Source organism: Punica granatum, chromosome 2 (genome assembly GCF_007655135.1).
Source record: "Punica granatum isolate Tunisia-2019 chromosome 2, ASM765513v2, whole genome shotgun sequence".
Classification (NCBI taxonomy): domain Eukaryota; kingdom Viridiplantae; phylum Streptophyta; class Magnoliopsida; order Myrtales; family Lythraceae; genus Punica; species Punica granatum.
The window spans coordinates 39,296,065-39,311,570 of NC_045128.1; the positions used below are offsets into that span (position 1 = coordinate 39,296,065).

The window sequence follows — 15,506 nt, forward strand, 5'->3', positions numbered from 1 at the left end:
GTGCGCAATGCCTTAGAATGTACGTCGGTGATTGTTTGATCTTATCTTGTAAGATAATTTCAAGGGAATGAGTTCGGTGGTCGTCGACATATTCAGTGCCAAATTACTCGTAAAACAACCTATGCATGACTGAGATCATTATTAAGTTATGTTCTAATTGGACCTTGAATATAACAACCAGGTGGAGTTTTTGCCAAATTTATATTCAAATGAGAATTCCCTCGCAAACTGGAATTCGTTGCAGTAGTTTTTCTTGCTCGAACGCACCGTAGTAGAATAACTTTAATCTTCAGCTTTCGTACTCTTTACATTTACCTTTAAACTTTTCATCTCCATTGTTTAGCAAGAGGCATAAGGACCTGTTTTTGTTTCATCTATTAAATCTCCGATTCATGTATGCTTCTGACTACATGTTTGGCGAGATAGAACCGAATCCTTCATTCCATCGTAACCGGCAAGCTATTATGATTTTGTTACTACTTTATCACTTCCTCAAAAGATCTGATCTAGTTTGGGTTTACATGACGAGTTTATGCATCTGTTCAGATATGACATGCTGAGGAAGTAGATGCTTTGCGTTTGCAGTCGCAGGCTCTTAAGGTGCTCGGGTGCTCATCAAAGTAAATGGGGGAGGCAATGGTTTGACCTGTGTTGTCGATACTTTGAGAGGGGCAGGAGGGTCTCGAACTGGACATACATTTTCAGTTGTGGATCTATATGTTCTTTGTAAATTTGTTAATATTATGTTAAATCGGATGTTCCCGACAGGATCCGTATCTACTGTTCTGGAAAGATACATGGCGGTTCAGATATTTGATGATAATTTGACCGGGTGAAATAATTTTAAACCAAATGATAACTATTATCGGAAAAGCAAGTGTTATGTGATGCTTTCTATGAGTCAGGGACCAACTGATTCAGTGATGGACGAGTGATGGCTCGGTTACGTTTGGATTCGAAGATTAAACATTGATGCAGAACTAAAATCTTCCCATACTTCGTCTCTTCATCACCATTAATGCTTTGTATGATCCTGTTTGATTTTTTCGAGTGGAAACATTAGCAGAACTTCTGAGTCTACAATGCATAATAATCTTCGGAATGCTCGCAAACATGAAAAAATAACAAATTTGGAAATTCATATGGTAGTGTCATTCACATAGAAAGACATCATCGGTTTATCACGAGAATGCAACAAAGCAGTAAGCAATCCAATCTTAGCTCGACTTGCCGCTGCTGGTGGTTCGGTGTCTGGTGATCTCGACACCCAAGTAGTCCAGAGGGCCGGGGACTGCGACATGGGGCTTTCCGACCTTCACCCGAATGGCGGATATCTGAGGGAACTTGGACAGAGTGGTAGAGGAGATGAGCTCCGCCACTGACTCGAGCAGATTGTGGGGAGGCCCTTCCAAGACTTGTTTCGCTATTCTGCCATTTTTACCCACTTCCAACCATTACTCGTTGGGCAAGAACCCAAACACACCCAACAATGTCTACTATGAGAAAAACAAGAGCTCACCGGTAGATGTCTGTGTAGCTGACGGTGTCGGACAAGGAGTCTGACTTCCCGGCAGGAAGAAGATCCATCCAAGCGTCGATGTCCACCAAGAACTTCTGCCCCAGCTTCCTCTCCTCTTCCTTGGCGCCATGGAACCCGTGGAACATCAGACCCCTCAGTACCAACTTGTCGCCCCTCGGCCGTGGCCCGCCGTCATCTTCCATTCTTTTCCGATGAGAATAAAGTGGGTCAATTCAGCTGGGCGACGGCGAAGCGATTGCCGGATGCGGAAGAGTTTGCGCTTCGAGTCTGCAGAGCTGAGCTGGGAGAGAGGCAGGTCCGACAGGAAAGCGAGAGAGCCGATAGTCTCAGTAGCTGCTGCGATGGGCCGAACTCAAGCCCATTCTATATGGGCCCATCCGTACAGTACATGGCCCATCATATGGGCTGAATATCAAACTCAAACAAGACTATACACGTAGTGAGCGGGGAGATGGATTTTATTTTTTTTTTTTTATTTTTTTGGGTTCAGTTTGGGTCGGACCGAAAGCGATGGAACGCGGATGATCGAAGTATCTATCAGAGTCTCGAGAGCTTACCTCAAGAAATACAAGAGTGCGTGCGGTTATGTGATGCTTTCTATGAGTCAGGGACCAACCGATTCGGTGATCGATGAGTGATGGCTCAGTTACTTTTGGATTCGAACATTAAACATTGATGCAGAACTAGAATCTTCCCATACTTCTTCCTCTCTTCATCACCATTAATGCTTTGTATGATCCTGTTTGATTTTTCGAGTCGAAACATTAGCTGAACTTCTGAGTCTACAATGCTTAATAATCTTCGGAATGCTCGAAATCATGAAAAAAGAACAATTTGGGAAGTTCATATGGTAGTGCCATTCACATAGAAAGACATCATCAGTTTATCACGAGAATGCAACAGTGCAGTAAGCAATCCAATCTTAGCTCCACGTTGTCTGACATGCACACATAAAAGAAAACAGCACGCATAAAGACAACAGCAAATATTGTGAAAGCTTTACATAATTTTTTTTACACGATAGATGATCAGGTCAAGAAAGAGAGAGCTGCTTCAATTTCAAACTTCCAACTTTCTCTCTCGTTTGGGACAAAATTTTACTCTGACATCTCAAATTTCTCATTTTTGTAATAATTATCAGCAATTTGCATTTCATATGCCAATGAATCTCACGATTTTAATCCAATATGTAATATGATGACTGAATATCTATCCAAGAACAACAGTAAATCACATATGATTGGGAGAAAAAAGACGCTTTTTCATGAATCTGATACTTTTAATCAGAGATCCATTACCCAAGCTTGTAGAATACACCAAAAAAAAAAAAAAAGAGCAAAGGGAAAAGGAAATGAATGACCAAATAAATCAACCCTGATGGAGAATGGACCTGAAAACATCAAGAGAGCTGAAGAATTCGGATATTGATGGCAACGGGATACAGAATATACAATACCTCCATTGAAGACATTGGGAAAGCTCCTGAAGATGGGCTTGCAGGGGGGAATCCAATCCTGCGCAGATGGAGGACACTGCTAGGGACCCATTAAAACAGGGAAATGGAAACCCTAGAATTCAGATGGAGAGACGGTGTTGATCAAAACAGAGATGAGAGGAGGGAAAGAGAATAAAGAGGGAGGGGGATATGTAAAAGCTTTACCTTTAATTATGGGGTGGGTTTGTTTTTTGGTTGGTTTGTGCCATTTCCTCTTTTTTCTATGGTCTTTAGTGTGTGTGCGTGTGTTGGAAAACTGAACACAGAGCAGAGCATCAGATGATGATGAATGCCGATGTTGATGATGGCGGGTTTCAGCCCAATTTGACGGGGCCTTCGTATGGATGGTCAAGTTGGCGGGCCTGCGGCTATCAATGATACGACCTGCCCTTTTAACCCTACCTTCTTTGTTATGTGGCCAGTTCGACTCATAAGGCATGATTGTACAAGAGCTATCCAAAAAGAGTTTGGGCTTAGCCTCGCGATGTAGTGTAATGCCTTTTCCGAGTTTCGTTTCAAAAAACCCGAAACTCCAGATCCAAGCGATTTCTTAATCCGATAGAAAGTGCGCAATGCCTTAGAATGTACGTCGGTGATAGTTTGATCTTAAATTGGAAGATAATTTCAAGGGAATGAGCTCAGTGATCGTTGACATATTCAGTGCCAAATTGACGCATTATTGATGTTGACATGCTTGATCACGTCAATGTTCTCCGGTTCCCCCACTGAGCCATTCGACTTGCGAGAATGGTGTCCATGGGATCATAGATGCCGGGATGAATTGAAGGATGCGGCAGGAAATCCGATTTTGTGACCATCTACTTAGGTAGGGCCACCCGAAAAGGCACGGGACGGCAACAAATGCCCGACCCCGATGGCCCGCCTCCGCCGTAATGCAAACAGCATGTCCTCCGTTCATCTTCGGATATCCCATCGGACCTGCTAGCCCGACACCACAACTCGAGATGTGCCCGTCCTCAACTTCCCCTGTTCCTTCACCATAACAATTTGAGAGAGCGACCCTCTCTCTCTGACTACTGATCCGACAACAGACGACTTCCCGACAAATCCAGAACGGACAGAGGTGAAGTGAATTGAAAAACCCTTTTTCCATCAGTAAAGCTGAAAGATTTTTGTCCGTCTCCTTCAAATATTCCCTTGTAGGCCCGCTGCAATTGATTGTAGCTATGCATCGGGTAAGGGATTCGTGGAGTGTGATGTAATCATGGATATGGGTCAAAATCAAGTCCCGTTCTTTTGGTATCGCAAGGGAGCTAGCTTTCCTGTAAAGTGTAAACTACTGATTATTCTTGATCCTTGGTCGGTTTATCGAACATAATCCTTTGAAATGCCCCCGATCGAAGCAAATGAATAGGATCATTGTCCAACACTAGCTAACCAAGCATTGCGACGGTCGGGTGATCGGACACTTAATAGTATTTACTTGCTTAAATCTTTACCGGAGGAGCACAGCCGAGACTATGACGGGATGATCCGGTCCTGTACTGATCGAAATCAAGCCGATGAGGAATCTCGAGTTGAGTTTCCAAGATGAGTGAAAGAAGAGACATTATACTACAAATCCCAAGTGAACTTCAATCTCAATCATTTTGGTTCTTTACATTCTCGTCCAGAAAAAAAAAAAATTCAACAATCATTCAATTACTGTCCTCTGTTCGTCGTTGCCGTCATCGGGGTCAATTCGATCCGATCGAGTAGTTTTGCTCTCTCTGAGAAGGGCTCCTCCAGAAGCCGGTCCCATAGAAGCGCTCCCACATCTCCTTCTCGAGCTGGGCCACTTCCATCTCCACCTCCCGGGCGGACTTGTTGGCTTCCAGGAGGTCGCTGAGGGTGATCGGGTGGACCAGAGCATCCTCCCTCTCCTCGAACCTCGACGAGAGCCGAGACCCCTTAGGGGACAGCAGCCCCTGCTTGATCAGCCGCTGCCGCCGCTTCCTCCTCAGCGCCCGCCGGCACAACCCCGCCGGCACCTTGTACACCGCCAGCACGATCAGGTTCATGATCCCGCAGGGGCAGCAGCACCAGATCGCAGCGCACTCAGCCGTCGTCCCCCCAGCTACCTCCGCGAATCTTACGGACGAGCACGACGACGAGGTGGACTTCGCCTTCAGCAGCGGCTGCCGCCGGCTCACCGACGAAGCCCCTCGCAGGACTATCTGCCTCGTCATTTGAAAGGATCAGCCAAAAAAAGAAAAAATCTCCTTTCGTTCCTCCTCCTCCTCTGACCCTTTCGGGAAAAAAGGTCTCTCCCCGGTTGTCTCGTCTTCGGTTCTCGTGCATCAAAATTGACAAGACGGGTCGGTCGGGTATCCCCAGCCACCACCGCGGAGAGGCGGAGCCCGCGGGGATTGGTCAGAGAAGGGAGCGGGCCGCCATGGCTGGTGGTGGTGGGGAAAAAAAAAAAAAGACTACGAAGAAGACAACGACGACGAAGAAGAAAACCTGGGACGCTTTTCTTTTCTTTTTTTTTTTTTTGGGGGGGGGTGTTTCTCTCCTCCGCCGGTTGGGAATATGAATATGGTCGGAGCCACCCGAAAGCGGGGGATCCGTGAGAGGGAGGACAGAGAGGCGAGCTCGGTGACTATGCTCTGTATTTTCCGAATTTAATGGTGAGCTGAAGCTTCGGGATCAAATCGAGGAGGGTCTGGTCTGGTTTTTCTCGTTTTCTATAGTCGGGATTTCCTGAAATTATGGGAAGGAATTGAATTCCTCAAACAGTCAATTACACAGAGGGAGAGAGCTGTTATGGGTTAAGAGAGAGAGAGAGAGAGAGTGAAATATAAAGAGAAGGAATGAAGAGAGAGCGGTGGATAGAAGAAATGGGAGAGTGTAATTGCTGTCATCATCACCATCATCTTCCTTCCATGGTTAAAGCAAGAAACTTTGAACTGCCAGAAGACGCAGCAGAAGGAAACATCTAGCGAGAAAATGAAAAAAGGGGTGCTAGAGAGAGAAAGGGCGGGCTGGAGAGAGGGAGGGTCAAATAGCAATCAATGGTTAGATAGTACACAGACTGCAGTGCAGAGGAAGGAGACGACGAAAGGGGGAAGGGGATGTCTCTCGGTTGCCTGTGGATGAGATGAACTCCTACCTCTCTTCCTCTATACCAATAGCATTTATTAAACAATTAATAAATGAATTTTATAATTTAGGCATGAAATGCCGAAATCACGAAATTGATGGTCTTCGGCTGACAAAGTTGAAGGGAATAAAACCCCAAATTCCATGGTTGACCTCGACTGTTTTGAAATTCACTCAAAGTATTTCATTGTATCACTGAAGACGAATAAGAGAAGAAAAAGAAAAATTTACAGTATTCGATAGGATCATCAAAGAATTCCTTTTAGTAAGTGGGGCGGGAGCTTCTTTGCAAAATTTATTCGGTCCCGTTGATAAGAATTTTCAAATTTTCCCCAATCTTGTTTTTTCAAGAAATAATGGAAAAACGTCTTGATCAACCATTAATGTGGGTCATTAACTAGCCAATAGTGCAGTTAAGTCTAACCATCAGAAGAAAGGAGACGAATCGGTCATTAGTTGATGACCAATCTGGTTTTTCTTCATATGGAAAATACACTTACCTAACACCCTTAATCACAATGCTCTCATTTTAATTCTTGGAAAATAATGCCTCTGTTGGGATGTTCGGTATGAGAATGGAATGGAATTCACCTAATCCGAAATTTGGTTCATTGGTCACTTTGGTCAGAATCAAGTAAAATCCCAACAAGTGATACCTCTGAAATCAGTCCAAATAAGTTCATAGAATAAGCAGCCGTGAAGGATTAGCAGCCTTTCGGTTACAAAGGATTAGCAGCCTTTTTTTTTTTTGTTAATCCAGGGTGTCCTGGGTTCGCGCGACTAATTTTTGGGACTCTGTGATCTCCCGGCGACGCACAAAACGATTAATCACGCCATAAGTGTTCCGGTGATTTCAAAGGGATTCGAATCCGGATTCGAGTACAAACTTAGGCACACATTAATCACTAAATCAAACCTCTTGAGATTGGATTAGCAGCCCTTGGGTTTCCCGTAAAGCTACTTGAATCCATGTGGGGCCCTTTAATAATAAAAATATATAAAATAATGATATTCTTGAGGATCGTGAATTTTTTTTTTTAAATGGAGTTGAGGATCATGAGCTTGTCCTTTCGGCTAATTTCATTCTTTATATATCCCATATATAATAATGTATTTAAGATGATTGAAGGTCTAGATCATCAATCATTTGTTAAATGTAACTTTACACAATAAGCGTCAATTTCCCAAAAAAGAAAATCATATTAGTTCGTAAAAGTTATCGTGTAACAAGTTGAAGCACGAAGCCCGTCATCTTTCTGGACTCTACTGGAGCGTGGGGCGCCGATGCATATAGTATATTTCATAAGTTTTTGTCAATTTGTCATTAGAAACCCTGATAATTCTTCTTTTGATAGTTGTATACATGTTTTTATCTGAAGTTGTTGCGTTCCGTGATACAACTTATCAAAGCATACGGACATGTATGACTCAGACTTATAAGTTTCATATATAATCATATGATGACAATAATCATTGAAAACGTGAACAAGGAACACACGCAAACAAAATTCCTTCATATGAAACATAAGATAGAAAATTGTATGCGAAGTGTTGGTGAGAAAAAAGTCCACAATCTTTCAAGTGTCAGGTTGTGTCCACGAGTGATTTTGGCTCCGGGTGCTTGCAAGGAAGGGAGGTCAGGAGGTGTTACCAGATTTCTCTTCCGATGATTAAGTCAGCCCTCAGATATATGGTGAGATTGAGAGAATTTTATCTAGGGTGGTGTGTCTTAGGAGGTAACGTAACATTATATAGGTTCATGTAATGAGAATAAGAAGGGGCCGAACATTTCTCCTTTACCACGTAGCTTATGACCCTTATAAATGGACAAGTTGAATTATGGTCTTTGATGGTTACCGGTTGGACTTTTCGAATGCGGGGTTTATGCCCCCAACATGAAAGTTCGTGTGCTTTTCAAAAATATATCAGGTAGTCTTATTAGAAATGAATATATATCTATATATATATATGTATGTGTACACGTAGGCTAGTAAGATATATTTATTATGTGTATTTTGGACACGAGCAAATCAATATTGATACGGGTGTTAACTATTCCACCGCCAAAGGCTAACTCATCTTTCGGTGCAGTCCTCTCAAATAGGTGCCTAAAAATTTTCCTAATTTTTAAAAATTCACTCACATCTATTTAATGATTTTGGATATTCTGTAAACAACAATTTGCTATTGTGAGTGATTTTTGAATTAGTTGGATTTTTAGATGGAGTCTTTTTTTTTTTTTTTATGGGGGAGATGGAACTTGGAAGCTGCATGCACTAGACAACATAAAGCCTCCCGAAGCTCGGTTAGAATGATTTCACACCGAGATGAATCGAGGAGGAGCTGATGCTCCCGACCTAAAATTACGGCGTCTTAAAGAAATTTACATATGATTTCTCAAATTTTGTTTAAAAAAAAAGAAGAAGAAGAAGAAGAAGAAAAAGACAAAGTTCGAGCTAATCCATAAGTAAGGTGGGCCAATGTAGCTGCTGGGGAGGGCCCGTGAGGAGACGGAAAGGCCCAAAACATGCACATGTGGGTTGTTGATAAATGGTGCTATTCGGGCGGGCCGCCCCGCCCACTGTGTTTTTCTCGTGTCTGTTAATCAATGTCTGTCGACTGTCCGTCCAAACACAAAACCTAGTGTGCCCCCCCCCCCCCCCCCCCCCCCCCCCCCACTCTCGTACAGTCAAAACTGAGTCAGAGAAGATGAGCAATAGTTGAAGTTGCCGGTCGTGGTAAAGTGACTGCTCTTGTCTTCTTCCCCCCACTGCCACGTCACGTCGTGCTCGTACCTTTTTTTTTTTTTTTTTTAAGGGTGAAATTCATTCGTTCAGTTCTTGCATTGAGACGAGAGTGATATGTAAAATTGTGCCCCGTAGAACGTAGAAAATCTCCATTTGAAAGAGTTTTATTTCTTAGTAAACTGATTAGATTTGAATTTGATTAGTGGGGACCTAATATGCATTTGGAAGTCACGGTATACATGGAAAAAAAAAAATGTCCCACGTAGACCGAGAGAGCGAATGCCAACGGGGTCCTGGTTTCATCACCTATTAGGGATTATATCAATAAAGATTCAAGAGTTATCATCGTCTTGATTTTCTGTAAACCTCGTTTGTCAAAATAGATTGATCCGACTCAAACTGAATTAGTTGGGGTCTGTTTAACTCAAATACCATATTGCACACCAAAAAAAAAATCATATGGACAATTGAAATCCTTTAATTAACCATCTTCAGCACATAATTAATCTCCGGTCAATTTTATTTTCAGAATATTTTTTTTCCGGTGGCATTATCAGAATAATTAAAGCAAAGGGAAAAGAAGAGTTTCTACTTTCTTAATGGTGAAATTTTATCAATGTTTCTCGAGAATGGTACATTGGGCAGATTAAATTACATAATTAGAAGGAATCTGATGATACGTGATGCCCCCTAAAGTTCCTATATTGCAGTATCCCTCTGTACAAGACTTGTCGATTTACGGGCATCGTCTGCTCGGTTCTACTGCGGTCGCCTTTAGCTTGTTTGGCGCCGCAATATTCCGCCTCATCTGGTAATGGCATGATCGTATCATCTGTGAAACGAACCCTCGGCCTTCTACTAATTTCAGATTTCCCAGAACCTGTATAGACATCCGTACCTATGTGAGTATTTGAACCAGGAATTCATGCAATACGTTAAAAAATTAACATGGGAACGTTTTCTGTACCACCGAGTTCTTGTTCCATCCTCTTCATGAAATCCGATAAGAGGCGCTTGTATGCTTGAACTGCCAGAAGAGCTACGCTCCCGGAGACCGCACAGACAGCCATCAGGCTGACTCCATCGGGCGAATGATCCATCCCTTCCCGCGTGTTTCCGTCTCTTTCTCTCCCCGTCTCGGAACCGGCAATTAAGACTCGTATAAATACATGATACGAGGCAATCCGAAGGGAGGGAATGGATGGATGGATGAATGCCTGAGGGGCTTGATTCTCAAGGGACGTTGAAAAACAAGGAAATGGAAGGAGAGGCCTCCATCAATCTATCAGCCGAACGAACGAACGAACAAACAACCAGCAGAAGGGAAATTGGTAAAAATAACCATCTATTTAACCTCTTTCCCGTAAGCAGGTTAACTGGCGAGTAACTATATTCGTTTGTGTCCTTTGACCAGGAAGAAAAGACAGTCAACCTTCTTTCACTATTTTTAGGTCTCACCAATTCAGGGGGGGTCCAATTTCTTTAACGATTTTCTCGTTGTGCCTAAGGTAGATCCTAAACTAATTAAAGCCGTCGTATATTGGAAGGTGGCAAGCCCGAGCTATGTCAAGTTTATATTGGTTGTAAGGATATATGTATGTACCTTCAGTTCATTATTCGAACCACAATATCTTGAACGCATCCTAACTTGTTAATGAATGCTTTTCGGGCAGGCAAGGATCAGGAGTACGCGACGAGGATGAAGAGGAAGCTCAAGAATCTCTGCGGCCAGCTTCCGCCGGATGATGCTGCCATTTCAGTGATAGTGTGGTGGTGGTCACGAAGAAAATGACGGGGCGAAGGATGACGATAGTCATGGATTGTGTTAGGAGGCCATAGGTGTCCTAGCTAGCTAGCAGAGCAAAGGCTTATTCGCTGATCATTAATTAGCATTATATACATTGTTTGATAATAGTAATAATTTGTATTAATTGCGGCGACTGGACTGAAGATTATCCTTTTGGTCTGACTCCGAGACACTGAACTGACTAATGGGTAGAGGCTGATTCTCTGTCGCAGGCCCCATGCTATGCAACCATAATTCCTCTTGGCCTCTCTCGACTTAATCGGTACTAAATCATTAAAGATCAAAAACCAAACAAAAAGGGGGTCCATAGCTCAGTGGTAGAGCATTTGACTGCAGATCAAGAGGTCACCGGTTCGATCCCAGTTGGGCCCTTTTTTTTTTTTAAAAAAACTTTTTCTATCAATTTCACAAATTGCCCATCCATTCACTACTCCAGAGTCCATAATCTAATGACCTCTTTCGTTCCTGATAGTTTGGAAGCCGAGGTGGAGGAATCAAATTGAGATTGATTGCAATATTTCATTCTCTAAGCCCCCATTCCCTCATACTCCTACCAGCCGTTCACTTGGTGTAGGAGAGACGATACAGAAATGATAAACAATGGGGGCAATAAGGCGTGCCCAAATACAGTTGATTGCTCGGAAATTCCCTTTCCGTCCGATAATTATTATAGCCTAGTGTTAGCTATTATACCCGTAACGGAGATAAAATGAGGTAGAAGAAACATATTATTCACGACAACAGTTTCCTTCTCACAGGAAGTTTCCATCTCACTCCCCATTAAAGAACCAGTTCAATAAATCGCCGGGCCTGCCAGCCACATTCGGCAACAAAGATGAAACACAAAAGCCGAAAAATCTCTATCATATGTAATTTGGTATCTTCATCTTATTACCGCTGAAATGAACCTGCATACAAATGTCTGTTCTCCAGCGTTGCGAAGTCGAATCCTAAGAGTAAATGAGTAATCAATGCTTTTAAATCGAGATGAAATAAGATGTGGCTTTCTTGGGAGCTTTGCGCCTCCGGGGTTATTCTCTTTAGAGGAGCCACATCCCGTTGTCTTTGGCTCCTGATCCCTCTGACCATGTTTCGTGCAAATGCGCCCACGTGTAGAGGTGCAAGCCATTAACCACCTACAGTCAAAATGGCCCGGAACCAAGCATTATGATTTCCATCAATACAAATAGAGTTTATTCGCATGGCTTAATCTTTAGCATTATGATGGAATGCCGTACCTCAAATGTCAACACTGCAGTGCAGATACAACTTTGCTGCTCTTCACCTTTGGAATTTAAAAGGAGAAGTCAACAGAAAGTATCGGGTGTCAGGAAAATGCAAATCGACTATAACTAACAACGCGACAATGACAATTACAGCTTTCTGAATTTCTCGCAAGATAAAGGATCAGAGTAGTGCGTGTAGTTTCTCAGGTAAAGTTCGCACGGATTGCTTGGCTTTTGCATGGATACTAATTATAATATACAGCAATCAACCTCAATAGAAATAGAAGCAGTCATATATCCAAGACAACGCATCAGTCCAGAAAACCATAGGTATTTCATCTCAGAACAATGTAGCCTCCTTCATGATGACTTCCGCACTTAGAGAGCTCTCACAACGACACCCCTTGAAAAATAAAATTAAGATCACAGACTCACTAAACCTAAAATCTATTGACAAGGTTTGCACTATAACTAATAATATGGAATGCATCAAGTAATATGAATAAATAAAAATGTAAGATGATTAGCTTAATTTGCATGATATGAGAGAGGGGGAGGGAATTATATGAGCTTACCGAGTAATTCCCACTTGACGAACTTCACTAGCCATGTGTCTGAACTGATTTTAGATGGTAAGACACGATCCACCCAAACTCGATACTGTTTCCCCTGTCGGTCCCCATAGATTTTTTTCATTGCACTTATGCTTTCATGCAGACGTTGCTCAACACCCGATGGATGTACAAAAGAACCCGCAGGATGCTGCCCAAGTACAAGCAAATATCAAGAGATTAACCAGCGAACCATCAAAATGCAAGAAATCTGAAAAGTTCTAAAACCCTCATCTTCCTTCCATTCTTTTCCTTATCTATTTATTATTTCAAACCAAGAATGCTAATTAACAGATTAGGAGAAACGCTAATATATAGGTGATGGCAAGATGATAAACTTCAAATGCTATGAGTCTATACGATTGGCGATGGCAAGATGATGGACATACACAAGATGCTTTCAGACTTGCAATGTAAGTCTCGCAGTGTTCAACCTCGGCACGTCTCCATCTCTCATAGAACAAGTTGAATTTTACGACCTCATGAGCAGGACCAGCATCTTCCAGATGACTGTCTGCAGTCTCTGCAACATCCCTTGGAGATGTATTAGGACCTAGACCAAAATGACCAATGGCCTGTATGATTCCACCTGCGCACCTCTCTGAAGCATGGATTATCTTAGGAATATTTTTGGCATTCTCAGCATGCCATTGCAGCAATTCCTCTTGAGCATTGCTAACCTGCATAGAACCATATAGATAATATGAACATCACAGTAATTGTATGGTTTCAGATAGCATCAGGAGATAAAACTAGAAAATACTAACCATTACTCCATGTACTTCTGGAATGCTGAAGAGTTCAGCATCATTTCCCGAGTCACCACAGACTAGAGTATTCTTTGGAGGCTTCCCTTCTTCCTTAAACTTCTGGAGCAAGTAGGCCAGAGCCTGTCCTTTCCCAGCACCTTGTGGTAAGATATCCAGATCCATCCCTCCACTGTAAATTATTTTCACATCCAACTGACAGAAAAATATGTAAAAGTAGCACCTGTTATAAAGGTGACTAAAGGAGATGAATGAGGAGCAAGATATCAAAGAGACTCTCTAATTATGTCAGATGTAATAAATGGAAAACTTGCTGGGCTGAAAAAAAATAAGCTACACGTACATGGGCAGAAATATCTCCTCTTTTTTTTTTTTGAGTTCGAAATGCTTACCCCACGATTAGCTAGTTTCTCTGAAAGTGCCTTTGTCACTTCCTGGGCATTGTCTTTGTCGACATAGAAGCTGACCTTGTGGGGTCGTTGCTCTGTTTCTGACTACAATGTCACATGTACTCGATTAGGCAATGGCATACGCTAACATGTTTATTTTAGTAAAATTAAATCAATGATATCAGCAATTCTTGTATCGAGAAATTCTTCTATCACAGTAGGCAGCCAAACTGAAAAATCAACAGTGAGAAAGCCTTCAATAGCAAACCATACCTGAAGCTTAAGTTCAGGAAATTTGCTTGTCTCTTCTACGACTATATTTCTGTCCCATCTCTGATTTAAAACTTCAACCCATCCCTCATCTGGCACCATCGAAACGCCATACGTTATCTCAGTCCCAACAGACATTATGGTTATATCAGGACTTAACATCGGCTTCTCTTTCCTCAGCTGCTTGTAAAGTGTGGGTGACCTGCCGGTCGAGAAAACAAGCAGGGAATCATGGCGGTAGCTGGACTCCCATAAAGCATTGAACCTGAGAAGCGAGAGGTTCTCGGGATCATGATGATCAACCTGCAAGGAGAAATGATTCAGATCAGATGAAAACTCTCGGCATTGAGTTAATAAGAATCAAAACCTTTTAAGCAAAACAAAATCACATACCATTGTATGGTCAAGGTCAGAAACTATCATTAGCCGGGCAGAAGTTTCGAGCCGATCCATGGTTACTCTATAGCAACCTTCAGAAGAAAACCAAAGTAAAACATATAAACTTCCTCATCAGAACACCATAGCTCCACAGGATGATACTGGATGTTCAATTTGGGCTGTCTCACCGATAATAGACATTATAAACGTGAAAATACTCTCACAGTCACGATACTTCGCCGAGCAAAATCAGAGCTTGAAAGAGGTCAGGAGCTAAAGAAAGAAGATTGAAGATGATTATATGGAATTATCAGTAAATTCCTCCATCATTATAGTGACGTCTAAGTGAAAAACCACAGACGAATGCATCTGACAGAGGATTTCGCCAGGAGATCATTTCCGACAATTCAATCCGACATGAAAGAGCAACAACAGTTGAAACCGACAGAAGGCTAATCAACAGGAAGAAAGAACAAGGTACGTCGAAAATTGGACCGACCCCCGACCCTTCATTTCAGTTTCATTTCGAACTCACACCTGTCTCCTGCTCTAAGCTAAATCGAAACTCAGACAAGCAAACGGAGGTACCCGACTCAGCCAAATTCGATCCAACAAGAAATTACCGGCGGATTGCATGCACAAGACTGAAACGAGATCGAACAGCCAGCCACTCCAATGGAGGAAGCAATCAGACTGGCAGCAGCGGGAGGTCACCTGATGATGATGGAGAAGGCGAGAGGAGAGGTGGCGGGTGGCGACGTGTCGAGAGGAGAGTGATGAGATTCGGTTGTGTGGCCCTGCGATCAGTTAGCTGATTGGGAACCCGATCCTCATTCCTTGGCGCGTCTCCCAATACCCACCGCCCCCACGACAAACGGAAACGACGACAATCAACTCCCCATCTCAAAAACCGTCGGACTCTATCCTCATGTGTATATATATATACGGGAAAGCCGAGCCGCGGGGAGTTCGGCACGGTCAGGACCACTACCATTGTTGCTTTTGCTGCTTCTAGTTGCACTAATTGAAAGACGTTTGCCCTCCAGTTCCTTATCAATAATCGGGTTTTATCGATAGCCTATGGCCCTAGCACGTACCGGCCCGGGCACAGCATCGCGGGTTTATCGAGTTAGACATTTTTATGGAAAATAGAAAGCCACTTGACAACTGGGAG

At 42.8% G+C, this 15,506-nt stretch overlaps 4 protein-coding genes, 1 long non-coding RNA gene and 1 other non-coding gene across 13 annotated transcripts; 2 read left to right on the top strand and 4 right to left on the bottom strand.

Moving 5' to 3' along the window:
- Positions 1 to 1,083: 1,083 nt before the first annotated feature.
- On the bottom strand, positions 1,084 to 3,489 carry LOC116195405 (dihydroneopterin aldolase 1-like). 6 transcript variants are annotated; one of them, XM_031524577.1, is made up of 5 exons: positions 3,201 to 3,352; positions 2,997 to 3,108; positions 2,098 to 2,279; positions 1,520 to 1,820; positions 1,084 to 1,428 (listed from the first exon to the last, which is right to left on the bottom strand). In XM_031524577.1, the coding sequence occupies exons 4-5, from the start codon at positions 1,720 to 1,722 to the stop codon at positions 1,218 to 1,220; spliced, it is 414 nt and encodes a 137-aa protein (XP_031380437.1). In that variant the 5' UTR covers positions 1,723 to 1,820; positions 2,098 to 2,279; positions 2,997 to 3,108; positions 3,201 to 3,352; the 3' UTR covers positions 1,084 to 1,217. The 6 variants fall into 6 exon arrangements, with proteins under 6 accessions (XP_031380437.1, XP_031380436.1, XP_031380435.1 ...); XM_031524576.1 differs by lacking the exon at positions 3,201 to 3,352 and having other exon boundaries at positions 1,520 to 1,815; positions 2,997 to 3,189; XM_031524575.1 differs by lacking the exon at positions 3,201 to 3,352 and having other exon boundaries at positions 2,997 to 3,189.
- A 1,098-nt stretch (positions 3,490 to 4,587) lies between these two features.
- Positions 4,588 to 6,127, bottom strand: LOC116195406. The gene has a single exon (XM_031524578.1). It carries the CDS (start codon positions 5,222 to 5,224, stop codon positions 4,733 to 4,735), a length of 492 nt encoding a protein of 163 aa, XP_031380438.1. The 5' UTR covers positions 5,225 to 6,127; the 3' UTR covers positions 4,588 to 4,732.
- Positions 6,128 to 9,482: 3,355 nt separating this feature from the next.
- Positions 9,483 to 10,169, bottom strand: LOC116195408. The gene is made up of 2 exons (XM_031524579.1): positions 9,852 to 10,169; positions 9,483 to 9,764 (listed from the first exon to the last, which is right to left on the bottom strand). Exons 1-2 carry the CDS (start codon positions 9,982 to 9,984, stop codon positions 9,544 to 9,546), a joined length of 354 nt encoding a protein of 117 aa, XP_031380439.1. The 5' UTR covers positions 9,985 to 10,169; the 3' UTR covers positions 9,483 to 9,543.
- Positions 10,170 to 10,991: 822 nt separating this feature from the next.
- Positions 10,992 to 11,063, top strand: TRNAC-GCA. The gene has a single exon. It is a non-coding gene; the product is annotated as a tRNA-Cys (tRNA).
- Positions 11,064 to 11,403: 340 nt separating this feature from the next.
- On the bottom strand, positions 11,404 to 15,372 carry LOC116195411 (sucrose-phosphatase 1-like). 3 transcript variants are annotated; one of them, XM_031524586.1, is made up of 9 exons: positions 14,521 to 14,545; positions 14,348 to 14,424; positions 13,958 to 14,257; positions 13,688 to 13,789; positions 13,296 to 13,490; positions 12,918 to 13,208; positions 12,493 to 12,679; positions 11,930 to 11,976; positions 11,404 to 11,827 (listed from the first exon to the last, which is right to left on the bottom strand). In XM_031524586.1, exons 1-9 carry the CDS (start codon positions 14,531 to 14,533, stop codon positions 11,732 to 11,734), a joined length of 1,308 nt encoding a protein of 435 aa, XP_031380446.1. In that variant the 5' UTR covers positions 14,534 to 14,545; the 3' UTR covers positions 11,404 to 11,731. The 3 variants fall into 3 exon arrangements, with proteins under 3 accessions (XP_031380446.1, XP_031380444.1, XP_031380445.1); XM_031524584.1 differs by lacking the exon at positions 14,521 to 14,545 and adding an exon at positions 15,047 to 15,372 and having other exon boundaries at positions 11,423 to 11,827; XM_031524585.1 differs by lacking the exon at positions 14,521 to 14,545 and adding an exon at positions 14,956 to 15,232 and having other exon boundaries at positions 11,423 to 11,827.
- On the top strand, positions 14,587 to 15,214 carry LOC116195412. Its single transcript, XR_004154638.1, has 2 exons — positions 14,587 to 14,809; positions 14,887 to 15,214. It is a non-coding gene; the product is annotated as an uncharacterized LOC116195412 (long non-coding RNA).
- Positions 15,373 to 15,506: the final 134 nt, after the last annotated feature.